Source organism: Hemicordylus capensis, chromosome 2 (assembly GCF_027244095.1).
Source record: "Hemicordylus capensis ecotype Gifberg chromosome 2, rHemCap1.1.pri, whole genome shotgun sequence".
Taxonomy (NCBI): domain Eukaryota; kingdom Metazoa; phylum Chordata; class Lepidosauria; order Squamata; family Cordylidae; genus Hemicordylus; species Hemicordylus capensis.
In genome coordinates this window covers 54284927-54297343 of record NC_069658.1, presented here as the reverse complement: position 1 = coordinate 54297343, position 12417 = coordinate 54284927, and the positions used below count along the sequence as shown (strand labels likewise).

Below are 12417 nucleotides of genomic sequence, written 5' to 3'. Positions count from 1 at the left end.
TTAGGCTTGAGGTCGAGCCGAAGCCCCTGAACCGGCAAGGGGTGGGTTTGGCGGTTCTAGAGCCAAAAAAAAAGTTTTTTTTAAAAAAAAACTTACTGCCTCACTGGCCTTGGGGACTGCTGCTACAGCCATGGGGAGGGTCTCCAGCAGCCTCCCCTACCCCGGTCTCCAAAGCAATGATTTGGCCCATTTTGAGGCATTTCAGCCCTCTCTGAACTCACAGCAGCCATTTTGGGGGGCACTGTGCATGCGCCCTGCATTAAAGCACTTCCATTGCCTGCTAGGGATGTTCACAAAACTGGAATATGTTTTTAAAAGGTTTTTTTTTTTTTTCAAATTGTCCAAGTTTGCCATGCACAAAATCGGAACTGACCTGGTTGGGCTTGAGTCCAGTTCGATTTGAGCCAAACCGGGTTTTCCAGTTTTGTGCACATCCCTAGGCAGGCAATGAGAGGGCTTTAATCCTAGCACTCTTCACAGTTCCATTCTGGATCAGATTTGCTTCTGCATGCTATTTGCCATGTTAACAATGCTTCGATTGGATCCAATGCAAATGGATCTAAATGCAATTTCGAGGTCATTTCAGCCCTCCCTGAGCTTGTGGTGGCCATTTTGGATGGGTAGTTAAATCCCCTCACCACAGACCTTTTCTGGATTGGGTTCCTTGCACATGTTATCTACAGGATGTTATCTACAGGAAAAGGTTCATGCAAATGGTCTCTGTGCATCTGACGAGGCTGGAACTGTGCCACCAAGCTGCTGGGGGGAGCGCCAGGGTTTTGAGGAGTGGTTGCCGCTGGAATATTGGTAAGCACCTACTTTTAAAAGTGCCCTCTCACCACCACCCTGAGCCACCCACCCTTAGAGCAGTAGGAATCCAGTGAGGATTCCTCTTTACAAGCATAGCCCCTTGAACCATCAAACCAGGTTGAACTAGTTGAGCCGGTTTGAACCAACAGACTGGACTGGCTGGTTCAACCAGACTGGTTTGCCAACCGGCAGTTCAGTTCGAATTCAGTCTGAATTCGAACCAAATCTCAAAAATTGGTCTGTTCTCACCCCATAGACAGAGCACCCAGTGCTCACCCCATAGACAGAACAAATGTCTATGGACAGAGGCAGCAGTAACCACAGACATTTGGACAGAGAACTCCTTTATCAAGCTGAACACTTTTACTAATGAAGAAATCATTTATTTTGCTTAGGAAACCTGGAATAAAATGAAATAAATAAAACCTGCCTGGCTATACTCTCCCAAGGAGGGTTGTCTACTCACAATTGCATCTGTGCAATTTTGGCAGCAGGTTCAAATGTACATCTGCATTTGGTAAATAGTGTGAACTGAGGGACTGTCTGCTGGGATTCAGGTACATAAAAGTCCAATTTTGTTTTCACATTTATAGAAAAAAGCAGGCTAAAACAATTAGCTGAGTTATACTGCCAGAAAGAAATGGCACCAAAAAGAAAAACACGAGCCATGGGAGGTGAGCAGAAGGGCTGAAAGAAATTGATTTTAGCCCAAACTACAGTTTCTGGTTCAACAAACTTGGAACAAATATGCTGTGTTTTTTCATATAATGCAGCTGTATTTCCCAAAAACCATCCAACAGAAATTAAGAGGACTGTATACAGTTTGTTAGACATCTGATTCATTTTGTGTTCAGTGATGCAACAGTTAGGGGCATTACATTTGGGGTGGGGTGGCAGAGAGGAGATGGCAGCTGCCAACACAGTGCGGCCCCTACCAGCACTAAGGGAGCCCACAAAAGGTACTTGGCAGAAAGATCCACAAACCTGGCACTGGGACAGGACTGAATAAAAATGGAAGATTGTACCTAAGCCTCCTTTCCAACAATAGTGATGTGCACGGACCGGTTCATGGGCCATTCCAAAGACCTGCGAACCGATTAACTGGGGGGGGGGGGTAGATTGTGGTTCGAAGCTGGGTGGGGTGGCTCTTTAAGGGGAGAGGGTGCACTTACCCCTCCCACCACTTTTCTTCTGCCGGCATTCCTTTTTTGAAAAGCATGTGGGGTGGAAGCATACCTTCCTGCCACCCCTTCCCCTGTTCCTCGGCAAAAGGCTTCAGAATGTGCGATTGTGCGTGCGCATGGTGCACATGCGCATCATGTGTGTGCTTTGAGTGCATGCATCAAACATGTGTGTTTGTGTGTGATGTACGCATACACAATTGTACATTCTGAAGACTTTTGCTGAGGAATGGGGGAAGCGGCGGCAGGGAGGTATGCTGCCGCCCCAAATGCTTTTCAAAAAAGGAGCGCTGGCGGGGGGAAAGCGGCGGGAGGGGTAAGTGCACCCTTCCCCACCCTTAAAGAGCCCCACCACCTGGCTGTGAACCAGAACGCCACAGTTCCGTGCACACCACTATCCAACAATGCATCATTTATTGTAAAGTCACCACAACTAGGTCAGATAAGATGCTTTTATATGTGTCAGCTGCAGAACAAATTAAACCCATTTAATTTTGATAGTGTAAACTCCATGGATCTGAAGAAAGATGCTAACTTACTATTGTCTGGCACTTTAACTAGCCCAGAACAGCTTATTCATTAATTGTGGGGACGGTGCTGAACAGTGATCAAATAGGGGAGGATGACTCTCTCAGAAGGTCTAGCAGTGGAGACAGGGCATGACCTGGGGCAGTTCCAGGACACACCATGTAAAAACAAACCACTCATCCAGAGTTTTAAGTTTTGGGCAGTATATAAATGGATAGATAGATAGATAGATAGATAGATAGAAAATTAAAAAACCATACTTAGGGTATCATTAGTGCCTAATCATTGGCACTATTAATGAAGCTCCAGGCACAGCACCTCCATCATACAGATTGGAGCAGCCACAACCCACTTCCTGACTTGATCACCACCATCTTCAGAAACTGCAGGGCCTTGCTCTCGATGCCAGTGGCCAACACTAATTAGTGCTGGCTGAGATTGATGTCACAATGTTGCAGAAGTTAACCTGATGGGAGCCCAGTTATTCATTCTTTTAAGGACCTAGTCCAGGACAAACATGCTGGTTTTCTGGAAAGATGAGGGCATAATGGAGTTCTGTGACAATCAGATCTGCCTGAAATGAATACTCTGAGCCTAGATCAGATGTGAAATGAAGAAGAACACTGTTCAGAAAAAGCACAGCTTGGGAGAACTTGGAAGCATAAAAGGCAGTAGAAGGCACTGGAGCTTGGTCTTTCCCAATTTCAGTCCTTCCATTTTTCTGCTGTTGAAACCAAGAGTAACTGGCTCTTTCTTTGGTCCTGATGTTCATACTCTAAAGCTGAAGTCCAGTGCACTTGTATCTAGGAGTAAGTCCTACTGAACACAGTGGGACTTTCTGCAGAGTAAACATGCATAGTACTGGTCTGCAAACTGATATGATGGAGAAAATATCAAAACTGAATGCCAGCTACAAGGCATACAATTACTTTATGGCTTTTTGTACAGCCAAAAGATCAGCTAGAGAACAATTGCTTCATCATCACATTTTCCACCATACTGTCAAACTTGCACAAGTATGCGAAAAGCCATTAAAAATATGAGGATCCTTTGGCTGTATTCAGGTTGTTTTTAAAATTAATAATGTATGATGGAAAATAACATGTAAGGCATGAAACATGATCACTAGCAACAAGCCACGCCCCTTCTGTGGGGCAAAGAAACCCATGCAAAGAAACCCATGTTCTGTCTTTTTGGCTTTGCTTGAAATCTAATGAAATCAGGTTCAATGCCATGAAACTGGAACTGCTTGCCAAACAACTGTGCAGGCAGCCAATACTTTAAAAAATTGTCTAGTGGAATGGAAAATCTGGCACTGAATGCCTTCCTAAGAACCCAAACCACTAGGACTTTGCATGGAGGAAAGTAGACTAAAGAGAGGCCTTTTTCAGACTGACAAACCAGGAAATGCATTAGCATTTCAAATGCAGTCCCAAGTTCATCATAAAGTACAAATTAAAGATACAGTGAGTTTTCAGGGCTTTGAGTATTATAGATTAGTTGGAGGAAAGTATTTTCAGAAATATCCTTCTGCTGTAAAAACACAGTGAAATTCTTGTCTTGAAGAACAGATTTTGGAAGGCATTTCCAGGCTACTGGCAAAATGAAATGTAATGATTGTTGGATCTAGTCCTGTGCCTGAGGTTTCAACAAGAACAAAAAATAAAAAATAAAAAAATCCCTCTAGGCTCATGGTATATTTTTAAAGCACTTGCAAATTCACAGCCTTTCACCCAGTAGGCCTAGGATGAAAGGCAATCCTGGAACCTGCCAATATATTTATGTAATTATGTCTGGAGGAAACTCCTGTTCTAGCTGTGAGTGAATCCAGTCAAAGCAAGATGAGGGGGGAAATGGTATTTTCCTTTATCTAGGTGTGGAAGAAAAGGTGGGGGAAATTACACCATTTTAAATTAGAGCTCATTCCTCTTGGAAATTTCTCTATTACCTTTGGACATAACTTAAACCATGGAACTCATATTCATTTGGTAATACTACATTTCCAATTGTAGGGGAGAGAGGTAACAGTAAATCAAAGTTTGGAAGCCCAAAGTAATACCAAGTAGTTAACGTCTCTTGAAGTTCATTACATTATACATTTCTTATGTCTCATAAAGGACTACAGGACTTAAAGTCCAGACACAAAAGGAAAGGAGACATTATATTGACTTTTAGAAAGGTTTCTTGGTTTTGTTTAGGATTCAGATGGAACTCATATCCCACTACAGGACTTAGACAAATACTGCTTGCATTTAATGGTCTTTTTGACCCACTGGCTGCAAACATTCTCTTTATGTGCACATGTGTGTGTCTGTGTGTGGGCTGTCCCCAGGTAAACAGGGGCCCTAGGCAAAGTGCCTAAGGTAGGCCCCCGCTCCTGGCACTTGGCTGCTTAGTCTCTGCCGGGCTTACCTTGGCAACAGGGAGGCAGAAGCTTGAAACACTTCTCAGTCACTGTATTTCTCCTTTTAGTAGCGTATGCCATAGCAAGGCCAAAGAAAAGGCCTTGACTTTTATTTTATAACCACCACCTACTGGTAGTCAACAAACATCTTCCATTATATTTGCTCATAGAGGTAGAAACCTAGGTAACCTCCATCATACTTTCATCACGGAGCCCCAAAGCTTCCTGTTCTGAAAAGCAGTTGCTAAAGGAGGGGTCCCAATGCCCAGACCTTGTAGTTCATTAAAGCCCAGACAGTTCCAAAGGACATGATCCACTGATTCCCTGACATCACATATCATAAATGTCAGAAGTAATGCCATCTATTATAAACAGTTTGCTTCACAGAGCACAATGCCCTATTAGAACACGAAACACAGCAACCTGTTTTGCCCAACCATTTTGCTCAAAAAGCCAGAAATCACCCAAAATTGGGCAAACAGAACAGAACTGGCAAACAGAACTGGGCAAACAGGATGGTGCCATTTTTCCCCCAATGGTACCCTCCTCCCAACATTTTTGCTACACTTTTGCAAGCTCTCATTTAACCCAACTCTTGGGAAATCTTAATATCAATAGCTTGATGTCTCAATGCTTTCTCAGCTGCTAAATCTGCCATTTCATTGCCATACACACCAACATGAGCCGGTATCCAAGAATCCAACCTGGAGACCCATACATTGCAATTCAGCATTCAAAGACCAAATCTCGTTCACCAGAAGAGATTTACAGCCCATATCTCCATTGTGAATCACTAACAGCCTGACAATGAATCAGACAAAATTAATACTCTCTATCTGGTCTCACATCTTGGATCCATTCCAGTGCCAACAGCATAGTCATCAGTAGCAACTGTGGTGGTGGTAGCCATCATTTTTTAACCACAGTGCAATGCTTCCATCTCAACACAGCATTAGCACCACAGTCATACAGTGTCAGAGGGCACTCCATTGTAGGTAATAAAGATGGCAACTGCTAGTATGGCTGCTAAGAAATGCTCTGCATTGCAGCTCCTGACATATAGCTAAGGTAACCACCTCCTATGCTTGCAGTGGCCGCGAACATTTCTAAGTGGCCATTATCTTTTATAACTAAAAATGCAATGCTCTCTGCAGCAGGACAATAGAGTTGTTTTGGGGTGGAGAGTATTGCATTATTGGTAAGAAAAGGTGACACTTGCCAGTGTAGCTGCTGAGAAGCACATCCTGCAAGGGTAAGTCACTGCTGGGGTTTTAGGAGGCTTATCTTGGCAGCAGGGCAGCAGTGGCCGCCTGGAGCTATTTTGGGCAGCTGCACTGGTGGCTGCCATCTTTTTTTTACCCACAATGCAATCTCTCCCAGCCTAAGACATCACTATTACAGTCCCTCACGCAGACATAACATCAGAAGGGGCACATTGCATTATGGCTAACAGAAGATTGACAGTGTGGCCACCCAGAAAAGCTCCAAACTATAGGACCCAAGCTTTCCTGGGACACAGTGAGGCCTGGCATAAGCAGTGGGTCCCCCTGCTATGGTGCTTAGCCTCTGTTTGAGGGGTCACATGGTTCTCTATACTGATGTAAGGGAAATGTATGATAAAACTGTCTACTTCCCATAAGGTCATGGGTTGAGTTTCTAGTGGCCGGAGAGGCAATGGTCAATATACTCTGTATAGTTCTCTATCTTGCTTGCATACCCATTTTCTTAATTCCCCAAATAATCCATTGAACTTCACCACTCTACCAAAACTCCCAGAGCTTGATCTGATGAATCAGAATAAAGTGCAAATGGGGAAAAATATTATTCAGATGTATGGCATTCACTTATTTTTCTTTTTCCTACTGAGGCAATACTCCAGAGAGCACAAGTTTTCACTAAAAAGAGGTTAGACACAAGCAAGTCACAAAGGCGGGCAAATTTCAGCCCCAGAAGCTAAACTGGATGCTATTTTCGTGTTAAACATGATTTCTGAAGCCATATATCTGGAATATGATATAAGATTTTTTTTTAAGCATCTACATTACCAACCTCATCAACAAAGACTTCTTCGCATTCTGACTAACATTTGTTTATTTATTTAACTATATTTATACACTGCCCCAAACTTCCATCTCTGAGCACTTTAAAGGTAAAGTTGTGCTGTTGAGTCAGTGTCAACTCCTGGCCACCACAGATTCATGTGGTTTTCTTTGGTAGAATACAGGAGTGGTATACCATTTCCATCTCCCTCACAGTATGAGAGAATGCCTTTCAGCATCTTCCTATATCGCTGCTGCCTGATATAGGTGTTTCCCATAGTCTGGGAAAAATAACAGCGGGGATTTGAACCAGCAATGTCTTGCTCCCTAGGCAAGTTACTTTCCCGCTGTGCCATTAGGTGACACCTGGGTAGTTTACAACAGCATAAAACCAATTAAAACAGAAATGAAAACCTTAAAACAATTTAGAATCACAAGTCTAGTTAAAGGGCTTGGGTGAAAAATGTGCCTTTAAAGACTTTTAAAAAGTTTTCAAGACATGGAGAGGCTCTTATTTCAGCAGGGGGCACATACCAGTAGCGATGTGCGAACCGGTCCAGAGGTACGGTGGTCCAGAGGTTCGGGAACAAACCGAACACACACACACACCCTGGTGCGTCCGGACCAGAACCGAACCGCAGATTTTTTTAAAAAAATATTTTAAAATAGATTTAGAATACCTTTAGCCCCTTCAAGGGGCTTCCTTTAGGCCACGGCGGGGTGTGTGTGTGTGTCTGCAAAGGTTCCCCCTTCCCCCACTGGCCTCTCAAATCACTGCTGTGGCCAGGTAAGTTGAGTATTTTCGGCCCTTTTGGGCCTCTGTAAAGGTGCGTGGCCATTTCAGCCACCACCGCGCATGCGTACATGACCTCTGCGATGCCTGGCATGTCCCACGGCCTCACAGAGGCCATTTGCACATGCACGGTGGCCATTTTTAAAAAACAAAATGGCCACCGTGAATGCGCAAATAACTTCTGCAAGGCGATAGGCCATGCCAGGCCTCGCACAGGCCATGTACACATGCATAGTGGTGGCGAAAATGGCCACCATGCACCTTTACAGAGACCTTCATGCCCCCCCAGCCTACAGCAAGCCCCCCGAAGGGGCTACAGGTATTTTAAATCTATTAAAAATATTAAATTGCAGACCTCCCCAGACTGGACCAGTCCAGATCGGCGGGGTGTGTGTGTTTCGATGGGGGCTGGACTGAACTTGGCCGGTCTGGTTCAAGTCCAATCTGGACTCAAACCGAACCGGGCCAGCCGGTTCCATGCACACCCCTACATTCCAGAGTTTCGGGGCGGAAACAGAGAAGGCCCATCCCTGTGTAGCCACCAGATGAGCTGGTGGCAACTGCAGATGAACTTCTATGGATGATCTCAATGAGCGATGGGGCTCATATAACGAGCAGGAAGAATAAAGGCAGACAGAAAAAAGAAAAGAAAAAGTAAATAAAAGTTAACATTAAAAATGGTCAGTATTTGACCACTTGCTTGTACTGATTTGCTGGCAGATTTCCATATCTGATTACCTCAAACAGGGACTCAGTTACCCATAAATTTCAAATTGAACTCTTACCTTTTTCACAAAGTGCCCCAACATAGCTTGGAAGACAAAGGCAAGTAAATGTATTGACACCATCAATGCATGTAGCTCCATTTCTGCAAGGACTGGATTGGCAGTCATCAACATCTGTCCAACAGAATTAAACATCTATTTAAAATCAGTAACCTCACTTTAAAGAGAAAATAATATTTATGCATAGGAATCATATCAAATAAAAAGAATCCACTGTTTAACTCTATGCGTTACAATATATAGGAACCTAAAAATTTTCTGCAGGATTTAAAAACAGAATTGGACACAATTTTAAGATATGCACACCTCAGCACTGTGAAAACAGTTCTAAATAAAATGCACACAACTGTACTTTTAAAATATTCTCCTGTGTGGCTATTGGGCCTACATGGAAAATCAGTTATCTGAGGTTAAAACTATGAGGTTCAAACTATCCGAGGTTTAAAATTCTGTTGTTCAACCTCAGAGTGAACTGTAAAAGGTTGATTGGTTGATTGATTGATTGATTAAGTGCCGTCAAGTTGGTGTCAACTCCTAGCGACTGCATAGATAGATTCTCTCCAGGATGATCTGTCTTTAACTTGGCCTTTAAGGTCTCTCAGTGGTGCATTCATTCACTGTGCTCCTTGACTTTCATTACAAGAGCTTGCAGATCATCCGCATTCTCAGCTATCAGAGTGGTGTCATTAGTGTAGCACAGGTTATTGATGTTTCTTCCGCCAACTTTAAAACCACGCTTATCTTCTTCCAGTCCAGCTTCTCTCAGTATATGTTCAGCATATAAGTTGAATAAATAAGGAGAAAGTATACAGCCTTGTCTTACTCCTTTGCCAATCTGAAACCAGTCAGTTTCACCGTGTTCTGTCTGGACTGTGGCTTCCTGTCCTCATGAGAACAATGAGAAACAAGTAAAGGTTACTTTATTTGTATATAGTGTTAAGTGTTGACCTCTTGTCAGTAGAGCCTGGTGAGCACCGCTTGGGGGCAGGGCATTTAGGGCGGGAAAATATCACTAAACAGTGGCAAACCTACTTGCCACCCATACCAATAATGCTCTATGGGGCAGAGGCAGCCATAAACCTGCGATACTAACCCCTCAAATGATCTCCATGAATGTGCGGAGGCCAACTGAGCAATGGGGGTGAAGCAGCCTGCCTGCAGGGTGTTGGGTTGGGCACCTCTGCACCGTAGAGCATTTTGGGTACAAGTGACAGAATTTCCCCACCCTCACTGCCCCCCGCAGCAGCACTCACTGGCCACTACTGCCTGGTGTGGTCATACGTTGGGAGCCTAGCCACAGCAACTTGCTGTGGGGGAGAAAAATGGTTGCTGTTGCTAAGGAATGTGGCTATGGGTGTACTCTGGAGAGGTTACTAATAAAGAGGGCAGTTGGAATTGGGATTTTATCTAGTAGCTTCCCAGACTGTGCCTAGTAAATATATTTGTAGTCACCTGTATTGGGCAGCAGCGATATAGGGAGGTGCTGAAAGGCATCATCTCATACTGCGCAGGAGGCAGCATAGGTAAACCACTCCTGTATTCTACAAAGAAAATCACATGGAATGTGATCGCTAGGAGTTGACGCCAGCTCGACAGCACAATCTTAGTCCACTTAGCCTAGGAACAGTGGGTGACATTCTTACTAGGGAAGCCCTGGAGCTACATGAGAAGTGCTGGTGCTGCTGATGGGCTCAGCTAATGCAGTACCGGCAATTGTGTGTGCGGGGGTGGGGGAGGGTTTTGACTACCTCTCTTTCCCTTGGAAGCACCCTGTTCCACATTTATTTATTTATTTATTTATTTATTCATCCATCCATTCATTCATTCATTCATTCAATTTCTATACTGCCCTTCCAAAAATGGCTCAGGGCGGTTTACACAGAGTAATAATAAATAAATAAGAATACATCACTGAGGGCTGTACACCCTTCAGGGACATATTTTTGTGTGGCACAGAGTTCTTCAGAAGCAAGGGGAGATTGGTGAAAACTGCCTCCATTCTGAGTGTCCATTCTGCTTTACTCTGAAACCCAACAAAGGCACACAAGCTTCCTTTGCTTCGTGCACACTTCATTGGTCAGAATATCAGCTACTGAGACCAGACACTAACATAACTTTATGTTTCTACAAATTAAAACATTGTTTATAATTTGCATCTCATCATCTTGGATAATCTTGCTGTTATCCAGAGAACCACAGAAACAACAGAAGGCTGCACATAAACTGCTAAGCTCATAGAGTCCAGCCTTGTATTCAAGCTTCTACAAAGCTAGCCACATGGGAACTATATAGAGTAACACATGTGCTGCCGCTTTACTGGATGAATCCCATTATCTTTTTACACAATAGAATTTTGTCAACTCAGCACAGCAGATTGGCAAGCTAAAATTTATTCCTGTACACAAATTGATGTTTCTGGTTGGGGCAAATATGCAGAATGTTGTTGGGCTAGCAAGTGGGCATTCATGCACATATCTGTAGATAAACCATTACCTCTAAATGCTTTGGCCACAATGAGTCTTTCATAAGCCCTACTGTACACTGTAAAGCCATGTAACTGCATTTTCTGTTCTGGAGAGTGATTGACAATCATTGCCAGCAAGGCATTTGCTTCTTACCTATGTCACACCGGTCACCACTGTAACCTGGAATACATGTGCAGATGTAGAAAGAATCACGTGGATAGCAAGTCCCTCCATGAAGACATGGATTACTTTTGCATGGATCTTGGCCTGTAAAATGAGTTCATTGAAAATTGATTGTCGAAAATTGCTTGTTGGGTGCTGAATATCTTTAAGCAGAAAAATTGATGTTTCTGCTTTTTACTTGGTGCTGTCAAATGTGCAATAGGTATTAAGCAGCAAAAAAATTTTACAAATTAAAAATTTCACCATAATATGCAGTAGTAATAGTAAATCAGCCATCAGTTTTCCATCTTGGCAACACTTTACTCACTAGTGAAAACAATTTATGTTTAGCAATATTTTATTTTATTCAAATGACATTTTGTATTATTTTTGGCAACTGCAATATTCTACTGAGGATTTAGTTGGCATGACATGACAATTAATTATAGCCAAAACAGTTAAAACATATGTGCACAGTGAATGAAATATGCATTTATCTGAACAGGGTTAGTTTATGGGAATGATTGGGTACACAGAACATACATTCCTATACTATGCTTCTTGTCTACCAGCTTTTTGGATATATTTGACCACTGAATAGAATACCCACAAACACTTACTTTATGGTATCATTTTTCTCTCTCTAAACCATAGGTCAACTCTATTTCTTTACAAGATCAATAATGGACCAATTATTTGAGAAACCAAACCAATATATACAGATCTATTTAAACCATAAGAGATTGCACATATCTAGGGATCTTATTAACTGATATGATTTTTTAATACAAGTCTACTGATAGTCTACTGATTTCTGTCATGCATGTGGCATAAGCAACGAGAACCAGTCCTTGATATACATATATACAGATAACTATAAAAATCATGTGTGATTACTTGTGACATTTTAAATGATTCAATAAAACCATTTCAGCACATTTTAGTGTATATATATAGCATGTCATGGTAAGACTTTAAGGATAGATTCAGATAACCATGTTTTACATGGGATGGCTACAATTATATCAAACTTTCATAACATGTCACTATCACACATAAAGCATTTTCAGTTTATACCTAATAATAAACACACTTAGTGTGAATCCTCCCTGGAAGAAGGAAAATATTATGCCAGAAGGAATTCCTCCAAGTTTTTAATCACAAGTACAGGGGAAAGGTTCTTTGCCCTAAATTTGTTTGGTAGTATTTGCACAAAAGGCTTTATGAGGCTTCATATAAAATCTTCCAAT

General features: G+C 42.6%; 1 protein-coding gene across 4 annotated transcripts in view; it reads right to left on the bottom strand.

Moving 5' to 3' along the window:
• VCAN (versican) overlaps positions 1 to 12417 on the bottom strand; it is a 208860-nt gene that overhangs the window by 52930 nt on the left and 143513 nt on the right. For all 4 annotated transcript variants that reach the window (XM_053298560.1, XM_053298562.1, XM_053298563.1 and 1 more), the window contains exons 9-10: positions 11159 to 11272; positions 8541 to 8654 (exon numbers count right to left, since the gene is read on the bottom strand). In XM_053298560.1, coding sequence (XP_053154535.1) covers positions 8541 to 8654; positions 11159 to 11272 — 228 coding nt within the window. The remainder of the gene's footprint in view (positions 1 to 8540; positions 8655 to 11158; positions 11273 to 12417) is intronic.